The sequence below is a fragment of the Candoia aspera genome, chromosome 1 (genome assembly GCF_035149785.1).
Source record: "Candoia aspera isolate rCanAsp1 chromosome 1, rCanAsp1.hap2, whole genome shotgun sequence".
Classification (NCBI taxonomy): Eukaryota; Metazoa; Chordata; class Lepidosauria; order Squamata; family Boidae; genus Candoia; species Candoia aspera.
Window position 1 is genome coordinate 165,621,105 of NC_086153.1, and position 27,931 is coordinate 165,649,035.

At 38.6% G+C, this 27,931-nt stretch overlaps 1 protein-coding gene across 1 annotated transcript in view; it reads left to right on the forward strand.

The window, feature by feature from the left end:
• Positions 1 to 27,931, forward strand: part of COL4A1 (collagen type IV alpha 1 chain) — a 147,699-nt gene that overhangs the window by 61,738 nt on the left and 58,030 nt on the right. The window contains exons 11-25 of the mRNA XM_063317784.1: positions 3,400 to 3,435; positions 4,498 to 4,539; positions 6,397 to 6,486; positions 7,136 to 7,171; positions 9,340 to 9,399; positions 10,828 to 10,872; positions 11,093 to 11,146; positions 11,823 to 11,864; positions 13,414 to 13,507; positions 13,875 to 13,910; positions 16,030 to 16,194; positions 21,424 to 21,519; positions 23,376 to 23,459; positions 25,554 to 25,624; positions 26,969 to 27,160. Coding sequence (XP_063173854.1) covers positions 3,400 to 3,435; positions 4,498 to 4,539; positions 6,397 to 6,486; positions 7,136 to 7,171; positions 9,340 to 9,399; positions 10,828 to 10,872; positions 11,093 to 11,146; positions 11,823 to 11,864; positions 13,414 to 13,507; positions 13,875 to 13,910; positions 16,030 to 16,194; positions 21,424 to 21,519; positions 23,376 to 23,459; positions 25,554 to 25,624; positions 26,969 to 27,160 — 1,143 coding nt within the window. The remainder of the gene's footprint in view (positions 1 to 3,399; positions 3,436 to 4,497; positions 4,540 to 6,396; positions 6,487 to 7,135; positions 7,172 to 9,339; positions 9,400 to 10,827; positions 10,873 to 11,092; positions 11,147 to 11,822; positions 11,865 to 13,413; positions 13,508 to 13,874; positions 13,911 to 16,029; positions 16,195 to 21,423; positions 21,520 to 23,375; positions 23,460 to 25,553; positions 25,625 to 26,968; positions 27,161 to 27,931) is intronic.

The window sequence follows — 27,931 nt, forward strand, 5'->3', positions numbered from 1 at the left end:
AGATGCTTTGTTGCTCAAGAAGTGCAGACAGAGCATTTTCCCATAATTCTTCAAAGCAGCCAGTTTTGATGCAAACTTGTACTACGTTTGGACTCTCGCATGTTCCAAGGCCCCCATTCTGAATTATTTCTGAACTGCTGCTCAACCCTATTATGTATTAGTATTACGAATATGATGTTCTACATAGTGCATAGGTCTTCATGGAGTATGTGAATTTCAATTTATATCCTATATTGTGATGTATTGTGCACACAAGCAAGCCAACATTTGATTATTACATTCACATGCTATAAAATCCTATATAAAGAAATTTAAGAAATCCCTAATTATGAAACAAGTTGGTGGCAAAGAGAGAGGAGTTGAGGGGAAAGCTGCTGCTGCTGCACTGCCAATATCCAAGTCCCCTCTCCCCAGAAATTATTAAATGGCTTTTGCAAGTAGAGGCAGGCTGAGCAGCTTTATATCATACTTGAATTGCTGCTAGGGGGAATCAGCCCACACCCACTGCAAAGAGGTCTCCTTCTGTAGAGAAAGTCACAAGTAAGAGCAGGATGAACCAAGCAGTCACTGCTCCATGGCATAAGAACTTGCATAGTGAGATGGGTGGTGTATAAATTTGGTAAAATAAATAAGTAAGTAAGGAGTAGAGCAGGCTGTGCTCTGAGATAGTGACATCCCTGGGATTGGTACAGCAAAGAGTTATTTTTGTAGCCTGAATAGCTCCCGCAGAAGAAGACAATGCAGTATTTGTGCAGGGTATGCTGAGGAGGAGCAAACAGGTGTGAGAACCAGCAGACGTCCTCCCAGAAATCTGCCTACTCCTGTGGTGGCGATTGTCTCAGTTTGAAACAGGGGGTCTGGGTCACACAGAAAAGGCAAACCATGGTGGTAGAAGAACTCAGCTAAGTTACCCACCACACAGCAAGAAAGAGCTGAAGAGGGAAGAAGCCCAGGACAGAAGTTTGCTTCTGCATTTGAGAAAGCAGCAGTAGGTCCTGCTGTGGGCAAAGACACAAAACTGGCTTAGTAGGACAGAGTGTGTCTCCTCAGCTTCTTCAGGATGGAAGTTGTGAGGTAAGAGGAGTACAGTATGGGGCTACTGAATTTGGTCTAAGCCAACAGTAAAATTTACACAAACAAACTACAAGGTTGTAAGGTGTCCAGAATCACTGAAGCAGGAAAGGAACACAGTCCAATACATCAAGTCAGAACGGAATAACATAAGAGAATATCCACAGATAGCTGTCCAAAACATCAATAGCCAAGTAAGTCCAAGATTTCCATGTTCCTAGCAAGAGATTGTAATGGAGCTAAAGGTGTCAATTGTTTGCAACTGGAAGATAACTGTTTTATAGCAAGGGCTTTATACAGCCCAGCTTGTAGTAGTTTACAAGACTGAGAGAGAATCTCTGGTCCTGCAAAGTCTTTATTTTAAATCTATGCTATGCTTCATGGTCTGCATTTTACTCCTTAAGACCTGATTAATCTAAACTGTATGAGAATGATGATAATATCACCATCAGTCAATTGCAAAAGGCAGCTTTACTTGGAACAGCTTACATCATGCGATTATACCTTTATTATTATTAAACAACATCTGCCTACCCCAAGTCCTTGGGAAGGACTCGATAAGTGGACAAAAATGCCACATCCAGTCTAAACATCTGGCTGACTGTGCAGTCAACCATAATAATATACTAAACTTATATGCCACCTTGGTGGCTATATAATATAAATGACTGATATATGATATAAAGACTGTGGCCCCCTAAAAATACGGCATGGTCCCCTGGGGAGGGCATGGACCTCATTGAGAACCACTGAATTAGATGACTAGACAGAGAAGGGTCTTGTTCAGGGTAATAGATGGTAGATGAGGCATTGTCAGGGAGTCAGTCTGCAGATTGGCAGTAGAGTGGCTGGAGTTCATTCTTGCCAAATTTATGAAAAAAGTATACAAAACAAATAACAGCTGGTTCCTGAAATAAATCATGGATATATGAAAAAAATGGCAAGGCAGCTTGTATTTCACCAGGACTCCTGTTGCTAGACATTTGTCTTTCTCTTGGGAAGTAGACATTTAAAAAAAAGCATAGAGGGGAAAATATATATATATGAACTGCAATTCTATGTTCCCTGGAACTAAAATTTCATAGCTTTGATCAGAATTTACTTAGAATTCACTGACCAAATATGTATTCTCAAGAACAAAACAAACAAAACCCACATGAGACTCACTTTTTTTTCAGTTTGGCACAATGCCCACAGAATTTAGTTTACAGACAGAAACTGGAAGAACAGTATCAACCCCCTGCGTTCAGTTATGGAAGAACAGATAAAATGTGTAAGAACGAATGTGAAATCTGGGAGAAAAAAAGAGCTCTAAAGGATTTCATGGTGCAATTATTACGCAACCCTACCCCAGGAAACAGCCATCCAGGCAGAAGCAGAACAACTGTAAAGCAGTGTCTCCAGCGCTAACAACTAATCATTAAAGTTATTACAGTGTAGAGTATTAAAACCACGGAGAAATCCAAGAGAACTATCTAGGTTGTATCCTGCTGTCTTCCTCTTAGCAAAGAGAGAAAGCACAACCAAGGCAGTCTCTACCCCCAATCTGACTTTAAACGGCATTGAAGTGAATTCAGAAAACTCTCATCCTCTAAAAATGCCTCACTCAAGTATCTTCCCAAGCAGCAGATGTTAGCAGCCAGCCTGCAATGTTTCTCCACTTCCGGCTAGCTTTTGCAGTGAAAAGTACTCCTTTCTCTTGGGAAAAGAAAATCTTCCAGACCTAACCGCTTGTTATTTTAGGGCTGAGTGTAGCACACTCACTTTGGAATATTAAGGTAGTCAGTTGAACTCAGTAAGAGTTATCAACTTCCTTGGGTCTCACGAACTGGAATGCATCCAAAACTTTTAGACTAAATAATGTTCTGTCCTTTACTAATAATATGAAGTTGATTGTGGAGTCCATCCCACTAAGTATAAAAAAATTAGTGGCTATCAATTTCTGTTTTGATAAAGGCTGAAGAACAGAAGAAACCTGTAGCAATAATGGTGCAAGTAGGCTTTTAAAACAAATCAACCAAGTTTTAAAGCATTTCCACACTTCTTTACAAGCATGTTTTAAATTATGATTTGTTCCTTGCCCCAATTGTGACCCACTTATATTAGAAACAACCCTGGTACTATCTCAGAACTTTGGTTTCCAATAGAGATTCAATACACAACTGACTCATGACAGCTAGCAATTCTATTCAGGCGTATTCTGCTCAGATCAGATGAAAGAAGCAGCATGAAATGAAAATCCCACTTGTAAAGTGCTCATTCATGGGTGAAATTGCAGTTTTGAAAGAAGTGGAACTCATAGAATTAACAAAAGACTTTCTTTTACAGGGTATTCCAGGGCCACCTGGACCTGCAGGTGAGAAGGTAAGGCTGGCTTCTTCTGCACATATCATCAGTGGAAGTTATTTGGAAAAATAATAAAAGTACAAGTACTCATTTCAATATTTTCCAGATATTGATGGACAAAACTGAATTGAAATGTATCATCTGAGACAGAACACCTCAGGGAAATTTGACCACATTGCTTGAAAAATGCTTTGTCTTGCTCTGACTGCCTCTTCCGACGTGGCCAGTAACTCAATAATTTTTGGGCGTGGTGAAGGAGGCAGTTAAAGCAATATGAAGTGGAGCGACAAAGTCATCCGCTTTGTTCTTGAGAAGCAGAGTCCACGTTGCTTGGCAAAGCAGCTTTGAAATGGTGTTTTGATCAAAGCAAAAGACTCCTTTGAAGCGTGGCATAGTCCTGTGGGAGTTCACATGCCATAAGATGCCAAAGGAAAGGTATTAGTGGAAATACCTTCCAAATTAGTGGAAGTGCATCAGTTCCGGATAGTACCGCGACTACACTTTTCTTTTCAAAGTAGGGATACACGTCTGCTATTATTCCTTCTGTAATATTTAATTTGGATAATGAAAGTGAAAAATACAAGAATCAAGTATTCCTAAAACAAAGTATTTGTTGCCAAAAATGCCATATTATTTTTTGTAAGCGTTATTAGAACCTCAGCTTGCACCTGAAAATGCAGTAAGAATATTGGCCTGTCTAACAGAGGAGCAGAGCATGAAAGATTCAGGCTTTGCTGGCCGTGGGATTCAGGGATGACAGTAACGGCAGCTACATGGCTTTAGAAGATTAGGCACATTCATAGAGAATGGAGGATGTTGAACTTACCAGACATGGTGGCTATATCTTACCTCCAGGATCAGAGACATCAGAAAAAAGCAGGAGAGAACTATTGCCATGTTGGGTTTCCCTTGCTTATGGGTTTCCCAGAGGCATCTGCTGGCTACAGCAGGAAACAGGATTCTGGACTAAACCTGCAGAACTGTTTTAGTCATTAAAAATGCCCCCAAAGTATATTTGCAAAAATACTTACTTCAAAAGTGAATTTTATTTTATGAACTGCCTCTTATTTGTGTCATCAGGGTCATATGGGCTTGCGTTTCCAAGGTCCAAAAGGGGATAAGGTAAGGTTGCTCTTTTAAGAGTCATTAAGCACGGGCAACATCCTGGCTTCTCTACAGACTCTATGATTGCAAAACTTGTCCTTCGTTTTACTTCTCATTGAATCCCTGCCTCATTTACTGAAAGAGGCTTGCACAAATTCAGAAGAACCCTAAGTCATGGAACCCATTACTACTGAATGTTAGCCAGCTGCATGAAAGTGCACAAAGAACAGAGACAGTTCAGGAGCATGTAACTGTTGATTGCCTGTGTGGGTATGGAGATTTGGTTATCTCTGAGTGGTCAACAGGAGAGTGATTACAGAGTTATCTCCGGAAGGATATGGCCTACTGAGTCCTTTTGGGGTAGTGGAAGGTTTGCCTCTGTGCAAGCTTGTCTTGATAAACTACCCTAGATCTGCCTTCTAGTTTTGATTTTGTTTTCAAGCTTTTTTATTTTGCTTAAGTAAATTTCAAGGCTAAGCTTAGCAAAAGCCGAGGCAGACAGAACCTGGGGACTACCACTAGAATTGGGCTGCATTATAAAACTGAATAAGCTGGTGAGCCGAGCTTATGCTACTGGTTGTACAAGCAGGTTTTAAAGCTAGTTGCTGCTCTGGCTCTTCTTAAAATGCTGGGTTTAAACCTACTCCCCAATTTTATTTGTAGCATACACTTAATTACAGGAATGCTTTTCTAGCTAGAGAAGAGCAAGGGTAAAGTTTGGCAGGGTCCTCTCTCTGGGAGTAGGTTCTTAAAGCAAGAAGTGGAGGGATCTGTGCTTTTACAGATTATTCATAAACTATCTTAACTTAAGGGTTAAGATTGGGTGGTAAAAACCAAAAGTTACTCTGAACAGCTCCAAAAAGATATTTTTGCACTGACTGACTTGTCAGCCAAATGGCAAATGCAATTCAATTTAAATGAGCAGGAAGTGATGAATATTGAGGCCAATCCCCCTACCTTCACATACACATTACTGGCCTCTGAGTGAGGAAAAAATAAAAAGTCTTGAGATGACAGTAGGTAGCTCAGTGTGCGGCAGCTGTGAGGAAGGCAAATTCCATGCTAGGGATCCTTAGAAAAGGAGAAGATTTAAGACAGCCAAGGGAAGCATGTTTTCACAGAGCACATAATTAACCTGTGACGTTTCAGTGTCACCAGAGTGGACATGATTTAAAGGTTGTGGCTTGGAGGGGAGGGTGAGGGAAGGTTGAGAGGCTGAAAGAATAAAATGGTGTCTTAACCTCTTTTTTGGAGATTCAAGGATTTTGAAGGAATGAAAGGCATGCCTTAAGGTTCTGCAATGTTTAAACTACCAAACTTTCATTACATTCTGTGTCAATGTAATTTTCTTCTTCTTCTGTATGCATTAAAGTCATTAGCCCAATGCACTGGGGAATCAAACCCAAGATACTCTTGAAATTACATTTCAACTAATTAGTTGAATTGCCTTTAGAGAAAAGTATTGATCCATCTTATAATTTCTAGTAATGAAACATTTTTCTCCATCTGTGGGATCTGGGATAGATGATCCATAAGCCCCATGTGAGTCAGTTATTGCAGAAAATAAGATGCTGTATATCAGAAAACTTTTAGAAGATCATTACAGCTCCATTATTTATGGATGGAGATTACTTTGTCTTTTATTGTCTACAGTGTTATCTCCTGAAATGATAGGAAAGAGAATTTAACCTTAAAAAGTTAGGAGCATATCTAATTTGCTCAATGATGATTAACTTAAAAGCAAAGCAATACAATGTTTGAAATGATTGGAAGTTTTTAGTGATGTGTTTCCCCAGTTTTCTGTTTTAAATCAAGTAAACTGCAGTGCCTTTTGCTGATTTGTTTTGCCAATTTGTTTATTGGGGATATTTGTAGGGTGAGCGTGGTGTCATAGGCCCTCCTGGTCCCCAAGGAACGGATTCACAGCAGCAACAGAAAGGGATCATAGTCATACCTGGAGATAAAGTAATTATGCACATCTTGTTCCTTTTAATGACATTGTTTTTAGAAGCTGCCATTTATGATGAGGATTAATGAGAAAATAAAAGTTTAAATCAACAATGTGAGCACCATCCATTTTCTGTTTGTGTTCATTTGTAAATTCTCTCTGGAATGCTTGTTCATTTGCAACTTGTTTGATTCATTGCCACCATTGCTTAAGTCAGATGGGCTTTGTGAAGTAAGGAAAGCAATATGTAAAAGACCAAATTAGCCATTCCAGTTATAAGGAATACTGTGAGCCATAGGTTAGAAAATCCATAGTACAGATTAAAACCAACCAAGTTGATATCAGTGAAGACTCGAAATCTGTTACTGTATTGCAAAGTAAAAAAGGTAGTTTCTTTCCTTTTGTTCAGCTTCAAAAGGGACTTGAGATTCAGTTTTGCCCTGAAGCTGCTCCACAGATTCAACATGTTGCCCTAAGGAGTTGAGAAAACTGCTCAGAGTTTAATAACAGTTTATAAAGAGCAGATACGGTACACAGTTGAGATTTCAGAGGCAAAAAGGCACAGATTAAGTATTATTTATCTAGATTTGAAAAATGTATTTTGGAGACATCACTGGTACTGTGTTATAGTAATTGGCTGTTTGTTTGTTTTTTAAATTCTAATAGGGTGCTCCTGGTGAAAAAGGTGAAGCTGGCTTACCAGTAAGTATAAATCTTAAACACGGGCAAAAAAGGTTTGCCACTCCTTATTTTATTGCATCAAACTAATTAACACAAAAAGGAAAAATATATAAAACCAGAATTAAGGCCTCCTAAAAAACAAAAAGCAAAAAAAATCCAGGGGGAAAAATGGAAAGGAAAAACAAGGGTTGGAAATTTATCTCAGGATCTAAAACTCCAAAACCAGATTGCTTAAAATCCCCTTATCTGCCTCTCCATCAAAAACAAAACAAAACAAAAAACAAACAAGCAAAAATACTTCAATTCCAATGTTGACTCACCATATATCTCAGCAATCCACTGCTGCAAGGCAGGTATAGATTTACCCTGCCAATGTTGTATAAAAGTGTTTTTTTCCCCTGTCCCTATGCAGGAAAATGCCAGTTTTTGATCTCTTGATAGATTCCATGTGTTGGGGACATTAGCCAAGCAAAATATTTGTGTTCTTAACTAGCAGTGATCAAGCTAAGGTCATGTTAACAACTGTTTGAATTCCAGCCCCAAATGTGGCAATAGTAGGACAAGCCAAGACTATATGAAATAATATTGCAACTTCTGAATAGTAACATGCAACCCTTATTAAACAATTTCTGAAGTATCCCATAGCCATAGCATAGAATTTTCTGTTCTGTTAATCTAATTTTAAGATCAAAAGAAATGAATTTCACATTCTTTAAAGCAATTTTCAATTGATTCACAAAACAAGGCATTCAAGCTTATTATTCTTAAGTTTGTGCAACTAACCAATGCCAATTTCATAAACTTCCTTCAACTTCTTATAATAAAAGAAGGCTTCTATTTTAGGAACCTGAAATAAATCTTCCAAAGTCTCCAATGATCATGGACCTTCAGAGGGAGTGATGGCTTCAGGAGCAAACAACCCAAACAATTCTTTAAGTTGAATAAAGTGCCAAGAAATACTCTTAGATAAATCAAACTTTAATTTAAGTTTATACAAAAGTTTTGAAAACAGTTTCATCAAACCATAATTGGTTTTATCCACTATTTCTATCTGTCTGTCTACGTATCATCATTGAGTGCAGATATCATAAGTAATCCCAGAAGAAACAAGGATATCAGTACTTGCTTGATTTCAATGAGAACACAAAATAGCTTTCAAGCTGAGCCCAAAGTTGGGCTGAATTCTGAAATTCCTTATTCCAATAAATAACTGAAGCTTAACAGTTAATAACAATAACCACAACTTTATTATTTCAGTAACCAATTAATGAAAATATATTTTCGATAATTGAGTAAGAGGGGTCATAAGAAAAACAAAAGAAACACCACCAAGGAAGCCTTGCTGGGTGGTTCACTGAGGATGTAAAAAGAATGAAAGGGGCATTCCAGGGTCTCCATAACTGGAGAGAATTCCCAGAAACAACAGTAGCAACAACTGTTATGTCACTGATCCATAATGAGACTAAAGCATCATCAGAATCACCATAATCTGATAGGTATAATAAACTGGTAGGACCTCTTCATGGAGTAGCTTCCTTCTTGTGTGGTCCCATTAGCCTTTTTCGCCCACACTTCTATGGGCAACCTATGGAACCAATATTGTCCCATGTTGCCTAATAAGCTAGTTCTGCTTAGGAGAATCCCAACAGGCCTCTCTCTTGTGCTGTTGTCTCTAAAAAGAGGCCATGCTTCTTTTAAATGCTTTTGAAAAAATTACTGATTAAAAAGAATCCACATAATCTGTTAAAAGAAAACAAATTACCTTTCCTGTGCTGCAGAGAGCTCTTGCTAAAATGAACCAGCCAGGCCCCACAACCAGTTCCTCAGCCAGATCTCATTAACAGAGGAGCCTAGTTTGGAAAGAAACTGTTTGCTTTTTACATACCCCTCTCTGCTTCACTGATACACTATTCATACCCCATGACAGCAGTGTGCATCCCTCTGAAGAGTCTGCAGTTTAGCAGGAAATGGAGGGGCATTCATTGTGCCTGCACTAGCAGCCTGTTTGGCTGGAGCATTTATCACAGTGGCTGTTTATCTGGTGGGGTATCATCCTAGCATTGCTTCTGCATTTTCTATGGCCTCTTGGTCAGAGTAGCGCTAATACTGGATTTTGTCCATGGAACTTATATTGAACTTTTAATTTGTGGTTAACTTTACTAATGTAAAATATTTGCCTTTTTTAAAAGGGGCCACCAGGCCAGAGCATCAAAGGGGGAAAAGGTGAACCTGGGAAACCTGGTTCACGGGTATGTACATTTTTGATTATCAAGCCATTTGGGTATTTGACTTTAGGGAGCTCCATGAATGGAATTGATTTCTTATTGAAACCATGCATTATCTTTTGAGGGCTTTGCACTTTCCTATTACTTGTGCTATTTTTAAATTAGTTCTGTAATGACCAAAAGGGCTGAACATACATTTCGAAGTTGGGGTTTGAAGTGTTCTTGTTTTCATGGCAGAAGTTGTTTTGTAATGCTCTCATTGAATTTTTCATTCAGAAAGGAACCATATAAGAATAATTTAAAGATGACAGATATGACAAAATGTATTACATGATATAGCCATGAATTTCACTGGGGAGCCTGAAAGGGGCTTCATCAGCATTTAGTCCAATGTAAGGTATTTATTGTAGTATTATGTTTTGTGAAGTTACAAGTTCTGGTTTAAAGAAAAACCATCGCTCTCCACAAAGAATGATGGAATCTGCATAAACAAATATGAAGTACCATTTTAGATTCAGTTCATCATAAAACTATGGAAGGCCTTCAGCAGAGGTGCTCTGCAATGTGCAGAAATTGTGAACATTTTCAGTTATCCCATAAACTTGACTGATGTAAGGAACTTTGAGGCCAGGTCCTGAAGGCACCCTGCGGGATTTCCCCATCAGCTTGATAGGCCCCACTCCACCTCCAATGCCCTGGAGTTGCAAAAGTGCTTCCTAGGGTTTAAGATACCTTTCACTTAAATCAGTGGAAGCCAGTTAACAGAAGGTTTTCATTGTTTGTTACTGATGGGGAATGGCTGAGGGGAAGTTTTAGTTGGGAGGAGAAAGGTGGTTGGCCTCTCAAAAACCCTGGAGTTTTCCTTGAAAAACCACCCCTTGCTAATTGCAGTGAGTTTCAGAATAGCGACTGTGGGTATCAGTTGGAAAGTATGTGAATAAAGTGTGTGCCTTTACAACTGCAGTGAGACGGTTATACAATCCAACCGAAGTGAGGGAATATGCGGACATAAGGCTGTGGACGAGTGTCCTGTGCTCTTTGCTTATAGAAGGCTCTACCAGAGATAGAACTGCTCACAGCCAGTTCTGTCTCTGGCCAGATATACTGTGTCTGTGTTTCAGGGGGTATTCCAGAAATTCTCACAGCAAAGTGGCTCAGACACTGTTTTTCAAACAGCATTTCCAAGATCTATGGAAAGACTGAATATGTGAAAGAAGGATGCTTTCATGGATGGGTAGGAGGTCATCTGGAAATTCAGTAGGATGTTGGAGAGCAGGATCAGTTGATGATTCCACAGCATTCTTTGACCAGTTTTCCAAGACTGTCTGAGAAAGCACTGAATATTGGCGGGGGGAGGATGAAAAACTCATTAATTCTTAGTCCCAGCAACCCAAGTAGCAGAAACAAGAATTCACATGCTGACTAAACGAAGTAAAATTGTTCATTTTACAGGGAAGGCCTGGAAAGGATGGAGAGGACGGAGAGAAGGGAGAACGTGTATGTAGGTCACTTTATCATAAATGTTGCACTTGTTTTCCATATTCGTAGATTTGCTGCTGGTAATTCTTGATTTCAAGATAAATACCTATAAATCTTTCTGTATGTCACTTTTACAAAAATAACTTCAGATGATTCTTTAGCTTTGTTTTGGAAAAGGCAGCCATCATTCACAATGACTGTGTACAAAATGGATCTTTTCTTCCTGTGATACCTGCAGGGAGTACCTGGTCAGCCAGGATTTCCTGGACCTCCTGGTGCAACTGGACCTAAAGTAAGTAGCCACCATATAATGAGTACAATAAATCAAATGAATATAGATATATAGATAAAAGCATAGTTGAAATACATATTTTAATTGGAGTTTTTCATAAATTGCAGTGCAACTTAATGGTAAATCTGCATCTCACAGAGCTTATCTCAAATAATAGGGAAACCTTTAAGAGCTGGAAAAAAAAATTCTCCAGCTCAGAATAAAAATCATGGCAGCCAAACATTCATGTTTCTCCCCAACCCATCTTATGGTTCGGTAGACCTTTTGTCCTATTAAGTAGTGTAATTGCATATCAGAGAGTGGGAACAGTTTTAAGCATTGGTTCAAAAGTGGAAAAGTGTTTCCTGTTCTATTAGCCTTAAAAATAAATCTAATTATCAGCGATAAGGTTTTCACAGATTTAAAAGCTAGCACATCATTATGTGGGCTTACAATATTTTTGGAGAAATAATTTGTATTGTTAAAACTTTAAAAAGTTTTAAAAGTAATGAATGGTATGTATTTGGAGCTGGAGGCTTTCATGCATGCAAAGTGACTAGAGGGAACTGATATACACTTTTGCAATGACTATGCCCTCCTTTCCCTCCCTCCCCAATGCAATCAATTGGTTATACCCATTTTTAAAAAATACTGTTTCAAAGTCAGTAGGTAAACTCCTTCTTTTCTGTCCTCCCAGGGAGACAAGGGTGTAGCAGGACTTCCTGGACCTCCAGGAATTGTAAGTGTAAAATCTTGTCTTAAGTGGAATGTCTTTAAACACTTAAATAGATAGTTTAATGCAGATTAGACTATTTGCTTGGGTACTGCAGTATTGTCTACTCTGACCAGCAGCAGTTCTCTGGGCTGTCAGACAGAACTATTTTGAATTATCTGTGCTGAACGTGATATTGACTATATGCAAAGTATTGCTGTCCATGACTGTCCAATGATCCTGCCCCATGAAGATCTGATCCCATGACTTTGTTACTGACCCTGGCAACATGATCTGGAGTTGCAGGATATTACCATCAGTCGCTGGTCATGGATGGATCACTCCTTGTTGGCTTTGAGTTTTCTGTGGCTGCAGGGAGGCGGGACCTATTCAGCTGATCTGCCCAGGTGACTAAGGAACCCAACTGAGTTTCAGAAAGAGCTTTGGGTTGCAGGTTGTTCCTGGAACTCTGGTACACAGTTCACTGCTTGAACAAGAAGGTGACAGTGGTCTTGGATAGAATCACAGCTATGGGGACTCTATGCATGATGGATCCTGGAATTTCCTCTAGTTTTCAGAGGAACTCTGGGTGATGAGGAAGCCTAAGACATGCCTGGAGCACTGCTGGAGGAAAACAAAGAATGGACTGTTCTTGGATTACCTTTGGATTACCTTGTGGTGATAAGGGCAGCAAAACAGTTCTTTTGGAGCCCTTATCATGCCCATGGAGAGCCAAGTAGCAGCCTTGTTTAGGGTGATCCAATCCCTTCTGGGTAAGGAGGGACCAGAGGAATGCTTACAAGGTTGCTGTGAGACTTATGCTAGACATCTGTTGGATAAAGTCTCTTAGATATGCTTGGAGTAGGAACCTACAGTATATACAGTAGGTCCTGTGGAGCTCCCCAATTATCTGGGAAGAGTTTGAACCTGTCAGCCCCAATGAAGTAAATAGGATTCTTGGGGCTGTGAGTTCAGGCACCTGTGTTTTAGATCCATATTATGGATCCTGGTTAATTAAACCCTCCCAGGTGGTGACATGTAGTGGGTCTATGTGGTGGTTAATGCTTCTATGAAGGAGTGGGTAGTGCTGCCTGCTCTGCAAGAGTTGGTTATCCGACTTCCCCTAAAGAGGCCATCACTAGACCAACAAAGCTGGAAATTTTTCATCCAGTTTTCAGCTTTCCCTTTTTAGAGAAAGTTGTTGAGAAGGCTTGCAGCTCCAGAGGGCCCTGGAGGAACTGGATTATCTGGATCCTTTTTCAGTCAGGATTCAGACCTAGTATAACACTGAGACAGTACTGATAGGACAACTCCAAAGGTTGCTGCCCTGCTGTAATGAAACCTAAGATACTATGATGTATGCAGTCATTAAAGCAGCCTTCCTTCCAGATGTGGGAAGGCTTGGGAATTCTGGGAGTTGGAATTCCAACACATCTTGAGGACACCAGGCTTGGGAAGACTGGGCTAGAGCAATTCCTAAGAAAGACAGGAATCCAGGAAATATGTTAAGCTCTGACCTGTTTGGAGGACTTCAGGTTTACAGGTTTTCTGCATCTTGATGCTTGCCATTGTTCAGGTTACAGGTGAAGAAGAAGAAGAAGTGTTTGGTGAAAAAGGAGATCCAGGACCTCAAGGATTTTCAGGAAGGAAAGGTGAACCAGGTCCAAAAGGTAAATCTCGGTAACTGTTCATTATATTCTTAGATGGTTGAGAAATTAACTAAATTTAAATGAGATTTAAATTATTGGTAATTTCTTTTACTCATGCTGTTTTCATCCTCTTGTGTTGCAAGCTGCCTTGGTTGTCAAATGGATAGAAAGGTGGGGTATATATCCAATAATAGTTCCAAAAATAAAATATTTGATAATATATTTTTTGTCATGATTGGAGAGAAAATAGGTAACCGACTGTCTAGAAAAATAAAATCAAGCCAATCTTCCACAGTATGTTTTACTGGCCCCCAGCTTATCTGTATCATAAATATCAAATACAGTTTAAGTCTTTACTTTCTGAGCCTTGGTTATATTTATTTTGTAGGTGATGCAGGTTTTCCAGGGCCACCAGGTCCTCCAGGTGAGAATATTTGTTTATTTGGTTAGTTAATTGATTAGTTCTAGAATGAATCTTGCCTTTTTGTCAGAACTTTGCCAAAACTTTTAGTTCCAATATTTCTGCAGATATGAATGGTACGTTTTCACTGAAATTTACTGTAGTTTTTGAACAATTGTTTTATATTTATAAAGCATTCATTTACTTTAAACCTTATTTTCCTATTTTGCATTGAACTTTCCAGTGTCTGGCATTCTTGATCAGTGACATCATCTTGTCAGTGGTTTTGCGTCTTTTCTATGATAACTGTGATTTTTTTCCTGGCAATTCAATTAATGTAACATTGATACGATAGATGCTTAGTCTTACAAAAGGAAAAGGAACACAATCAAGAGGTCGCATTACACCTTACAGGATTTAAACTGGGAGGAGGCAGGGGAGGGAGGGGACACAGGTTACCTGTGACACAGATTCACAAACACCTTCCAATTAACAGTTGTGATGTATCTTCAGAAGCTGCATCTGTGTCTGCCTCTGCCTAACTACCCAGTCTCCTGCCTCAGTCCTACATCAGTTTAGTCATTCCATCAGTCGGATAAAGTGAGCTGCAGTTCACAAAAGCCTTGGCCTTTTAGTAAAACGTGTTAGTCTGAAAAGATGCTCCTTCTGATTATACTGTAAACACTCTGTATTGTGTTTAAATGCACATTACGTTGTCTTTCTTGAGGCATGACGTTCTTTTTCTCTGTGATGAAAAACTTAGCGCATTGGAAGAAAGGACCAAAATGAACTTAGTTTAACATGGCACAGCGCTCACCCAATCAAATCACTACAGTAATGCATTCGAATAGTAAGACTTACGAAGTAATCATTTAAAAGATCTGTTTGATTTACACAGTAATTGGACACAACTTTGCCTTACATTTGGGACTGCTGAAGTGGCTTCAGCATGAGTTTTCTTATATCCTTCCTAATATAATATTTACTTAATTGTTTTATCTTGTGTCTGACAAATATTTACAAACACATCCAACTTAGATAACATGATCTCTCCCAGATCATAAAATATTCTTGTGTCAAACAACTTTATAAATTATATATATATAGTATGTATGTATGTATGTGTATGTATGTATGTGTATATATCTATATATCTATATATCTATATATATCTGAGATAGATTCACGTAAGTAAAACAACCCCATTATCTAAATATCTGTGCAGTGTCTTCTTTAACAGTTCTGCTCACTTTGCAGAAGTCTGCTTATCTACGAATCAAAAAAGGAATTTATGTCAGTTAATTTCCCCATTTTATGTTCTTTCCCTGCCCTTGACTTCCGCTGATATGGTAGGGTAGGAATGCAATACAGTTTTTATCAAATTAGTTTGTTATTCTTTTCCCAAAATTCTTTTCTAGATTTAATTGACCTGTGTGATCAGCTATTTTGGAGACTTTTTACATTTTGTTTGTTAATGTGCTAATCCAAATTAAATTGTATGGGCATTTTTTCCTCTCTCTCATTACAGAAGAATATTAGATTCCTATCACATCTAACAGCTTGAGAACTGATTTTTGCAGACTGATGGTTCTCATTTGAGATAAAACTTTAGAGGCAAACTTTCAGACATAGCAACTCCTTTAGATATAACCAATACGATGTTCTAGTTAAGCTATTGGCTTAAGACATGATCCTTTGTCAGCCTACTATATCACAGGTTTGTTGAGGGAGTTAAATGAAGAGAGATCCCCAGGCAAGGCACCTTGGCCTCCTGGATACAAAATTAACAGTCAATAAATTGTTTGGTTTATTACATATCTGTATCTCTGTAGGGGATTGAGATGGCGTGACAACTCCTGGAACCATATAGGATGTAGGTCTACACAAATGGCTTCTGGTTTGAGTCGCTCTGATATGCTTTGATTTCAAGGAGGCATCATGCAGCTGGATATTTCTATAACTAGCAATCCTGGTATATAAACCAACTTGTAATTGCTTGGACATATTTGGTATATCTAGGTATATGGCTACAGTATTTGTTACTATTCATACCTTTAACATTTTTATTTGATGTTGTTAACTATTATTGACGCATACCATTTCTTAAGATGGCTTTCATGCATTCATTTTACTTATAATCAAGGGCAACCTGCTTCAGAGATCAGAGGACCACCTGGTTTTCCTGGTGAAAGAGGGGAAAAAGGTGACCGGGGACCTCCTGGACTTTCTTTGCCTGGGCCAAAAGGAAGAGATGGATTTACAGGACCTCGTGGTTCACCTGGGCCTCCAGGCCCCCCTGGTGTAACAGGCAAGTCACTATCATCCTTGGAAAATGCATTATTTAATATTTAAAAAGACCTGATACAAGATGTAAATATCAAGATTGTGACCAGAATTTGCTAAATGAATTTGTCAAAGATAATTGTGGGGAACCAGTTTGGTCTAGTGGTTAAGGCACCAGGCTCGAAACCAGGAGTCTGTGAGTTCTAGTCCAGCCTCAGGCATGAAAGCCAGCTGGGTGACCTTGGGCCAGTCCCTCTCTCTCAGCCCAACTCACCTCACAGGGTCGTTGTGGGGAAAATAGGAGGAGGAAGGAGTCTTAGGTATGTTCGCCGCCTTGAGTTATTTATAAAAATAATAAAGGCGGGATATTAATTAATTAATTAATTAATTAATTAAATAAATAAATAAATGTATACTTTTGCTTAAAAACAGTATTTTGGCTAGGCTAAATGACTTTACAGTGAATGATTGGTGACTTCTGACAGTAATTCATTAAGACCATACATTTAATCAATTGCTCCCTGCTTTGCTATGTTAAACTAACAGCCGCGTCTTTGTCATTCTATCCATGCACTGGGAGCGTAAAAAGTGTGTGTGAAGAGCCAGGCTCCATAAAAACAAAACTGTCTTTTCTGAGAACTGTTTCTAGCCTTGGGTATTTTTGGAAGACATTTTGCCTAAACTGGTCTTTAGGCACTTTGGCACATTGGCATACAGTAGTAGAAGATTGTGAAAGGGGATTGTGTTTCAGGATCTTGAAGAGTTAAAAGAACCAAGAATGGATTTTTGGCTGCAAAATCCAGAAAAAAACATTTGATTACCTTCAATAGGAGCAGCCTATGGGCTGAGCCTTGACTAACCAAAGTTAAGGAAGGAAGCAGAGTTCAATATATTTAGGGCCATCAGAAGATAACCACGTCATGTGAAATATTGCAACATGGCATGTTAAGGACATGAATTAAGAAATAAAATTAAACTTTAAAAAGAGTATGTTTGTATCTGTTGTGTCTGTGCAATTAAGAGAAAGGGCAAGTATATAATAGATCTGAAAGATAGTGCCCTGATTTTGTGGAGAGGAGTTGATGAAAACATACAGGGAAAGGAAAGTTTAGGTTAAATTATGAATGAATGGGCTAAATTACATGTCAGAAAATATGAACTCTTTTCATCTATGTTTTTATGGGTGAGTATAAAAACAGCAGTCCGTTGGTTGTGATACTTCCAGTAAATGGTGATAATGGAAGAATTAAATATGAATTTGAGAAAAATTGGACAATACTTGGAATGAATGCAACCCAGAGGAAAACATTATTTTGTTAGTGTGAATGGATGGATAAAACCCAGATGAGAGAGTGCAAAAAATGATTGGGTCATTCAGAAACCAGTATGATTAAAAATGGTGGCTATTTGGTCATACAAGCACATTCATATATGCATGTGGAAAAGGAATTAATTCAAAAAATTGATCAGTTTGATTGCTTATGATGAAAGATGGAGAGAATGATGAGAGGTTCTAGTTGTAGGATAAACCGCTATTTACCCGCATTAAGAATGAAACTTGTGGAAGAATATACATGGGGGGGAAAAGGAAAAAGCCTAGAGTAGAACAACTGCAGGAAGAGAAACTATGAGTCCTATATGGAAAACGTATTAGAAGTGAGATTACTTTCCCAAAGGAGTGAATGGGAAGTGGGCATGTAGAAGCTGCTTAGCACAAAGTGACAAACAAAGTGCTGTGGAAAGCTGCAAAGATGTGTGCAGTTATAGTGATGGGAAGTAGGATAAAGGCTATTTGGTGAAATGATGTGGATAAAAAAAACGAATGTAAGAAAATAATTGCTGCAGAAATGAGGATGAAAAAGGATATTCTATTAATCTGTATAAAGAGAAAGATAGTTGCAAACAGTGTACTTGAAGAGAGCGAGGAGTGGTTAAGATTAAAAGAGGCAATGAAAATGCAGAGATTTTGATGGAAATTAAAAAATGTTTTGGAAGTACTTACAAGAGCTAAACAAGAATGAAAAGAATTAGAAATAAAAGAGATTAAAATTATTTGGGGCAAAAGTGAATGATTGATTACACTTTATTGATTAGTCTATTTGACCATATCAAAACATCAACTGCAGTAAAATACAGTAAGACAAAATGAGATAAGATACAATATAATGGGATAAAATAGGCTAGAATGAGATAAAATAGATAAAATATAGTAAGATAGGGTAAAATAAGAATAAAAGATGAATATTAGACTCTAAGACAATATTGTTTTAGGTGAATTATATGCAACCCCAGTGAGTTCTATAAAATGTATTCTCTGAGTGCGATGTCAAAGAATGGCACCATTGACCTGCTATCTGCATAGAAGTAGTATCACAGATTCCGAGTCCAGAGCAGATGCTAACAATCCACTTTGCAATCAGACCACGATTGTTTCTCTGCACACCTGGGTGACAGAACGACACTCCACAAAGAAAGCACAGTGACTTCACCAATCCCTGTGGGCATCCTGGATCCAATGGTACTAAAACTCCTGCTGCCTCTGTCAGCCCCAGCTCAAAATCCACATCTATTATCATCTACTTCCAGGCACAGAATAACATCAGGGTACCAAATAAACAATATGTGAAATGATACATCCTACATGTTACAAATGGTGTGGACAGGTGGATGGGAGTCATTATAACAAACAGCTTGGGACATTGATAATTAACAGAGTGCCAGAACACAAGTCAAGCAAAAAAGCCAAGGCCATTTGCCTTAGCGAGGGTATAGATTTAGGTACTACTCTTGGAGAGGTGGAGATGAGGAGGCCCAGTCCGCATGAACCTGTGCAACTACAAGAATTTTTGATTTTGAAACTTCTAGTAAATTCACAGGGCTATTAGGACATGAATTAAAACCAGAGAGATCCACCAAATCAGACGCTGCCTTAGAATTTTGTAGCTCTTGATTTTTTATAGCAGCTATGGGAGTGCCGAGAGATTGTTCTTTTTCAGGATTACCTTCATATTGTTGCTTAAAATTGGGCTTATCGTCCTAAATATTTCATAGGGCAAAATTTATTAATGGCTTGGCTGCTTGACAAGTTGTCATTAAGGCTTTTCTCAGAACATCTCATCTCTGAAGTATATCGGCCTGCCTTGAGTCTGACAGAACACCGAAGGAGTTGATCAGGCTTTCTTTAAGTGAATCGTTTGCCAGCTGTGTAGTAGTAGGATGGGCCAGTTGTTTGCTTGGGTTTCTTTGGCAGAGGCTCTGCTGCTGAAAAGTCCTTGAAATTGTCTGGGGGAGTTTTACTATCATATTTTAAAGCGCCAGTACCCTCTTGGCTGTGCTGAGCCACAAGTGATCTAACTTCTTCAAAGTGAAAAACACAAACTGTAAAGATTGAAAATGTACTCAAAAAAGGTTTCATTTTGAAGAGCATGCTGGGTACCACAGACTGTCCAAATGTCAGCAGGACTCGACTATAATTACCTCTGGATGGAAGCCATTCTACCTTTTGTAAGTCCATAGATTTCCTTTCACAGCGTAAAAGCTGACTTAAGGACTGAATAGTGGCTTTTTTTGATCCCCATCTGCCTCTGTTTGTTCTGTTGTTTAAGATTTGCAAAGTTATCTTATTAGTTTGTAGAAGACATTTCCTTGATGAATACTTTTCATCCTTCACTCCTTTCTCTGTGGAGCTGCTTATCTTTTCCTTCCCCCCGCTGGCACTCCCTATCAAAGGTATGGATTTGGAGGCAAATTCTTCCTTTCCTCTGCTGGCTGCATGTAAAGCACAGTCATTTAATTTGGTAGGGCAAATAATATGATTAGACTAACCCTCAGTAAATTTTGTGAAGGATTTTTTTAGGGAGTCAACTTTGTCCTTAATTGTAGTCAGCAAGTCAAAGGGTGAAAGTGAATGCTGGAAATGCTTATATCTTTATATGGGTATGATGTTAATATGTGGAAGGAGTGCTGTAAATGTTTGTGTCCAAGAAAAAATGATGAAAAGGAAATGATAAAATGCTTTGAGAATGTTGAAAAACGATAAAGCTTCAGGAATAGAAGGGGGAGCTGGATACATTTTAAAATACAGATATGGTTTCCTTGTGGAGTGGCTATGCAATTTGTTTAATGTGTGTAGGAAGTCTGCACTGTACCTAAAGATGGGAAGATCCTGTTATTATGCCACTACAAAAAATAAAAGGTAACAAGAATTAATGCTAAAGTGCCTGGGAAGTTGTTTGGCAGAATGCTGATGGAAAGGGTACAAGAGACAAAAATGAGCAAAATTTGGGATGTGGCTTTATGCTGGGCCAGTAGGGTGCAGAAAATTTGAATGTGAGAAATAAAGTTTATTGTATATTTGGTGATTTGGAGAAAGCATGTGGTAAAGTGATTAGACTTGAATTATTGTTCTGCAGAGTTGGTTGCTGGATCAAATAAGAGCAGTGTATGATGGAAATAAAACATGTGAGAATAAATGGAATGCTTAGTGAATGATTTAGCATTGAGCACTGAGGATGTGCAATGTTCCCTTGAATGTTTATTGTATGTATTAATGGGCAAATGTGCAAATAATACTTGTAGTGTTGTTAGAACTAAGTTTACAGTCCAAGAAAAGCAATTAATCAAGTTCAGCATGGCAGCATCCACTTGAAGACCTGTATTGATGGGGCCTGTTGACCAATGACTCTAGGAACTGAGATGCAGAACTGAAGAGTGTTACCAAGAGGAGTCAATAACACCCACGTCTGCTTCCTTGTTTTTGCTTTTTTTTCCATTCCTATAAAGTGTTGGATGGACATGGGCAGCTAATTAATTACATCTGGGGGAAATTAATTAAGGAGAAATTAATATATATGCAAAATGGTTTTAGAGGTGTGAATTCCATGGAAAATCATGTAATGTCTCCATAACTTCAATGAGAGCTATTGCATCAATATATTTGGCTTCATAATGCAAAATACTGAGCTTCGTATTTTCATAACTTCATGTATTTGCACACAAAAATTGAGATATCATAAAGAAGGGATTTGCTCTATTTGTTAGGAGTAAATGAACACTCACTGAATAGAAATTTTTTGTGGAAAGTATTTCAAGAAAGGCTGTTGACATTCTTCTGATTCCAAAATTGGTAATTTATTTATCTAAATTTAATTACCGCCCATCTCCCCCAAAAGGGGGAGATGTCGTTGGTTTAGGTTACTTAGTACTGATGTTTAAACTTCAATGTTTAGTATCCTTTATTTTCTTACTACTGCAGATGGAATTCTGGGGTGTGAACATGGTCCGCCTGGTGACCCAGGTCTTCAAGGAAGCCCTGGACAGCCGGGTTACTCAGGAGAAAGAGGAGAGAAAGGTAAGAGTGACATTAGTTTTTGAATTTCTATTTTGAGTTCCCCAAAAGAGATGTCATTAATTAAACATTAATTAAACATGAAATTACATTAAAGATAAAAATTATGAGTAAAAGAATCATGAAGGTACATGTGAACATAAACTCACTTTAGATATGCTCCACGACTTAACATGCAATAAAACGTTGCACCAAAACATGCAAACACAGATAGATGTCTATGTTTCACATCCATAAGGACAACAAGCGATTTTCATAGGGAAGCTTTAAAAACAATTATCAGTTGCTGCAAAGAAACTTGATAATCACAAACCTAAAGGCAAGTATGAGTGCAGAATGTATTTTTATTTACCTGGAAGTAAGAGAACATTTCTTTACTTTTAATATTCATTGATGCATTCGAAGTATCAATATATAAGCCTCGCCTCACCCACAAATCCTTGAATTCTTATGAACTTTACAGTACAGCCCATTTTGATTCTGCTTGCTCCCCATTATCGCCTCAGTCCCTCCTGCTTCTATGAGTTGATATAATTCTACTTTGAGAAACTGGAAGATGTAATATGCAATATGCAATATGCAATGAAGAGCTCTTCTAAAGACTTTGTACTAGTTTCTCTTGGAACTAATCCTAAAGATTCCTCCCCTACATAAACACACACAATAAAAGTGTGCTATGTAAAATATATAATATAAAATATACAACTACAATCTTTCATAATTAATGTAACTCCCAACATTGCTTAGAAACATAAAGGAGCAAAAACCAGAGGAGCAAGAAAGGCAGCTGCAGAACTGAACTGAAATTTCCAACCTGCTGCAAGGCCAAACAAAGAGAACTGCTATAATAGTGCATGCAAGAAAACAGAATTAGAAATATTAGAGGTAGAACAATATCAGCTTTCCAAAAATTATGACAGTTAAAGAGAAAATTCCAGCTTCAAATTGGAAGGCTAAAAGATGTCCAAGGACCTGAAATGATGCTAAGAAAATCAAGGAAAGATACTGAGTAATTATGCTGTAAATTTCAAGTGTATCAACAGCCATTTCAATCTGGACCTTACCATCAGGAGAAGAAAGAAGAGGTTGATGCAGCATTGAAAGCTTTATCAAAGGACAAGGCAGTGGGCATTGGTGGCATCCCCACTGAAATACTACAGCAATCAAACGCAGCTGTCACAATACTGTCAAGGATTTCCCAGGAAATTTGAAAGACATAATCATGGCCAATTAACTGGAGAAGATCAGTGATCATACCAATAGTGAAGAAAAGTGATGGATGAAGCTGTTACACAATTGCTCTGATTCCACATGCAAACAAGATTCTACTCAAGATCATTCAGTGATGACTAAAGCTGTACCTGGAGTGAGAACTGTCTGATGTGCGAGCAGAGTTCAGGAAGAGGCAACAAATAACAGATGTCAAAGATGAGATGGATCTCTGAAAAGGCAAAATACCAAAGGATATTTACAGGTAGTTTATAAGCCAAGATACAATCTGAAAAAGTGTGAGAGTGGGGTCAGGACAAAAACAAAAATTGATTTCATTTAATTCCCAATGAAAGGCAATTAATATTTAAATATAGTTTATATGGTTATTGCCTGATCAAGTATTTTGGTCTTTTCCTTTTGTGTTGCATGATAGTAACATCTTTGCTAGCCATATCAAAGCTTTCAGGGGCTGCAGGCAATCCTTTAGTGTTTGCATATGGCTTATTTTCAACATGTCACTTTCAAAGTTTGATTAAATAGTATGTGTCAACTGTAATGTCATAAATGGTTCCATTCCTGAGAATGAGATTGGGGTTATTTCATGCTGAATGTAAAGAATCTTGAACTATCTTTACCTTTTCCCATAGGTGAAAAAGGTGAAGGTTGCCTGGTGTGCGATGGGGCAGGTTTTCCTGGGCCTCCAGGGCCTCAAGGGCTTCAGGGGGATCCAGGTAAAGTAAAAGGGAAGAATCCCTTAATTAGGCTGCAAATAAAACTTTTTCCTAAGATTTGTTCTATTTTTCTATTATTCCCTTCATCATGTTGCTTCATATACAAAGGGAGAGATAGCTTCAAAGATCATAACAAAATAACCAGTTGAAAACATTGCTTTGTATTACTAGATGATGATATGGAGGAGAGAGTAAGAATCCCTTGGGATGTTTCTCCCTCCCTTCCATTCTGTTCTGTTGTTTGGATCTGATCCCTGGAGCAGTAGAAGTGACGTTAGCCCTGCCTTTTTCTGAAAATGCAATCTTTATTTTCTCCTGAACAGAAAATAAGATTTCTTACCCTGCCCTGCATCTTTTCTATGCTTACCCAAAATCTGAAAAAAATTGTAATTGGTTGTTTGGAAAATAAGTTACATAAATGTCAAACATCATTCACAATTTCTACACCATTGTGTGACCTCTTAGTTTTGTTTAAGCGTTTTGTAAAGGATGAGCATTCTCCACTGTAATTCAGAAATGGTGGTAGAAAATTACATGAAATTCCTTCTTTCTTTCTCTGTTGGAAAAAAAAAATGTTCTTTATAATTACTCCATTATAGTCAGTTCAAGTAAAACACTAAAAAAACACTTTCTTAAAATTATTGGGAATACTCCAAAATTTCCATTACTTCAATAAACATGTTTATTCCTTTATTTAAATGTATTTAATTGACTTTCAAAATCATAATTGTCTCTTGGCAGCTTACAATAAAATAATATAAAAGTATTACACTATATTAAATAGGAAGAAATGTAGATATAGGAAAATATTCTCAGAATGCCTATCAATAGCAAATGCCATGAAAAAAAATTGCTTAAAAGCAGCTATAGATGTGTCCAGCTCTGTATATCACTTTGGAGGGAATTTCACACAGGAGAGCTGCCTACCAAGTCTATTGATCTTGGTGGCAACCAATGAGTAGGATTTCTGGCAGTGATTCTAAATTATGGGCATTCCCAGTTATTCCAAAAACTTCCTAGTTTAGACATAGGGCAATAATGATCACAGATGGAGATGGCCAACATTTTAATTTGTAATGAGTGGCCTGAATGTTGCATGGGAGTAAACTTCAACAGTTGACTTCTAATACAGTAAACGAGTATTTTTAATGTCTAGCCATTTCCATCCTAGCAGCCATTCTGCGATTAGGCAAGCATCCACGTGGCAGATGTTTTATGACCATGCCCACAATAGGCTCCCAAAATTTCAGATGTGTCCATTGGCTTGAAAAAATTGTTACGCCTGGTTTTTATTGAGCAGGTCTTTCACCATTCCACATGATTCTTTTGATTAGCACTACAGAACCTAATGGAAGTAGAGAATTGTCATTACAGAACAGACTCAGCAAGAGGGTTCCACTTCATTTCAATAACATCTGTTAACAGTCACTCAGCACTAGTCTTCAAGTCACTGACCCATCCTCTCACAGCCTTCAGTTCTTCAGAATAGCCGACAGCAAACCCATTCATTTGAGAATTTTGGGAAGGGATTTGGTAACTTTGACCGTCCAAAGTCATCTTCTCATTCCAAGCAATGGCCAAGGGTGCAGCCAGACAAAACTGATCCTCCCAGAATGTCAAACAGCCTTCTAACTTCTTTTTCCCTTTTTCTCCTTTAACCAGCAGTGCACTTTAATTCCTTCTGCAAATACTTTACATGTAAAATTTGAAATGATCCTGCCATGATCGCTGGAAAACAGGGCTGCAACTAGGGTCTGTGTCACCCGGGGCAAACATGGATTCCGCGCCCATTTTGGCACCCCCCAGCGCTCATTTTGGTGCCCCCCCAGCGCGGTGCCCGGGGCACATGCCCCACTTGCCCCCCACTAGTTGCGGCCCTGCTGGAAAATGCTGTCCCAATGCACTCTATGTATCTATGTTAGATATATATTTTATTCTTATTTATTGGTTTGTTATATTGTAATTTATATTTTTATGGTTTTAATAGTTGATTTTACTGTAAACCGCCCAGTCCCCCTTTTTGGGGGAGATGGGCAGTAATAGAAATTTGATAAATAAATAAATAAATAAATAAATTTTGTATTCCTTAAAAAGGCGTTCAAGGACCACCAGGTGCTAAAGGTGATAGAGGTTCTCCTGGATTTGGAGGCATTCCAGGAGTGGCAGTAAGTAAATGGTTGTTTTTATCAACTTTTCAGAAAAATGTTTTTGTAATACTAATGTGTGTCATCAGTGCTTTAGTGTTCATCATCCCAGGAAATGAATTTCAAATACCAGGCTAAATCTCTTTCTTTTTGCATTTTGTTTTGATAGATGGGAAAAGGGTTGCATTTGATTCTTTGGAAAGATTTTGATTTCCCATCTCACAACCTTTATGGTTAGGAGTAATGTTATTTCAATTATGTCAGTGGCCAAGATTTTTAGTCCCGAGGACCACACAGGTTGCCAGATCAGGAGTTGCACATGCATGTGTGTCCCCCCCCCCCATTTAACACACACACGTATACACTCCCATAGACACGTGGGTACCATTCACTCCTCTGTCTTGCAGCACTCTTGAACAAGGTCCCTTGGAGAGAACAGTATTTTAAGCTGGGTCGCCAGAAGAGCACTAGCAGCCCTAAGCAGGTTTCTGGTCAGGAAGAGGAAAGCCCTGAGGCTTCTCCCTCTCCCACTGGCCGGCTCGCAGCCTACTAGCTTCTCACTGGGGGAAGTTCCACTCCCTCCCAATATGTCTGCTGAAGAACACAGGCTCCTGGCAGAGGAGGAGCAGCCTGACTGAGCATAGTCAACTGAAGAGGGAAGCAGCAGAAGTTCTTCCTGCCAGCCAATCAGCCCAACCACCTTGGTGACCGTGGCTTGTGCTACGCGTGGTTCCATGGACTTTACTCCTTCTAGCCAGGGGCCAAAGGGCCACAGGTTGTTCCCTTAAGAAGTTCGTGCGGCTGTAAGAGTAGCAGAAGATATTTAACACGTCCTTTATTTTTCTTGATTGAGGCTTCTGCTTAAGGCATTATTTTAAACCATGCCATTGCATCCCGGAAGCAAACTATCTGCTCTACCTAATTGGTTTACTAGATTTCTAAATCAGAGTCTGCACATTTTTTTGGATCAAGAAATTGTAACTTTCACCAGTTCACTGGCTCATAAATGAAGAAACGTGCCTGAAAGGATAGGGATTCCTCACTGTCGTTGCATGTGGAATTGTTTAAAAATGCACCCATAGTTCAGTTCCCTGCATTTGGAAAGTTTATTTTCTTTGGAATGAGAGCTTCCTGTGTGTAGGGTGGTTGATGGAGGGGCACTGTTGAAACCGTTTCAGGGAGGGTGATTCTATGAATCTGTCCTGAGTATTTCAGTTGACTCTTGGATTCATTTTACCTGAATGTGTTTGTTTTTCTAAATATAATTTTTATTAAAGAAATTTTTAACAAGTTAAAAACAATACCAATTTTAGAAGTGAAATAAAAGAAGACAATTAATGCTGCTGTAACTACCTGTAATTTCAGGGACCTCCTGGTACACCAGGTTTTATTGGAAGCCCAGGACCAAAAGGAGAACCTGGAGAGGTTTTCTATGACTCCATTGTAAAAGGTGAAAGGGGAGAACCAGGATCCCCTGGACAACCAGGTATTCCTGGTAGAGAAGGAAGGCCAGGAAACGATGGTCTACCTGGCATCCCAGGACCTAAAGGAGCATCCGTACGTATCTGTCTGTTTATGCATGATCCAATTCTTCTGTATTAATTATAGAACATTAAAGTGTGTGGGTATGTTTAAATTAACTCATTTTATTTTTTAAAAATCTCTGAATACATTTTAGCATATTCTTATGAATTATATAGAACTCCCACCTAGTTATATAAACATCCTTTGGTAATATAAGTTGATAAATTAATGAACTCAAGTAAATGCATAGTCTGATAGAAAAAGCACAGGTTGTGTTTAACTGATACACACACGGGCAACAGTTTTAGAAGATGTAGACCTTCCTTTACATGTAGAAAGAGAAATGCCTCTTCTAATAAGGCATTTGCTGTCCATGTTTTTAAAATCACTTTTACTAAAAGTAATATATTCAGCAACATCCCATAACAAATTGACCTATGTTTGTAAAAGAAGTTTTTCTCATCCTCTCATCTTCTTTTGAGCAATATCAGTGAGGGCTGAAGAGAGAGAAGGAATTTGTTCCATTGGCAGATATTGACACAGCTGGATTTCACTAACAAATGGAAAACAACCTGCTACTTGATTAACGAGGAGGCATGCCCTTTAGTCAATCAAAGTAATTTTAACCAGTTAATCTATGGAGAAGTGGCAAAGGTGCTGGCCTGGAAAGCAGGAGGCTGTGAGTTCTAGTCCTGCCTTAGGCAGGAAAGCCAGCAGGATGACTCAGAGCCAGTCCCTCTCTCTCAGCCCAACCCTCCTCACAGGGTTGCTGTTGTGGGGAAAATAGGAGGAGGAAGGAAGATT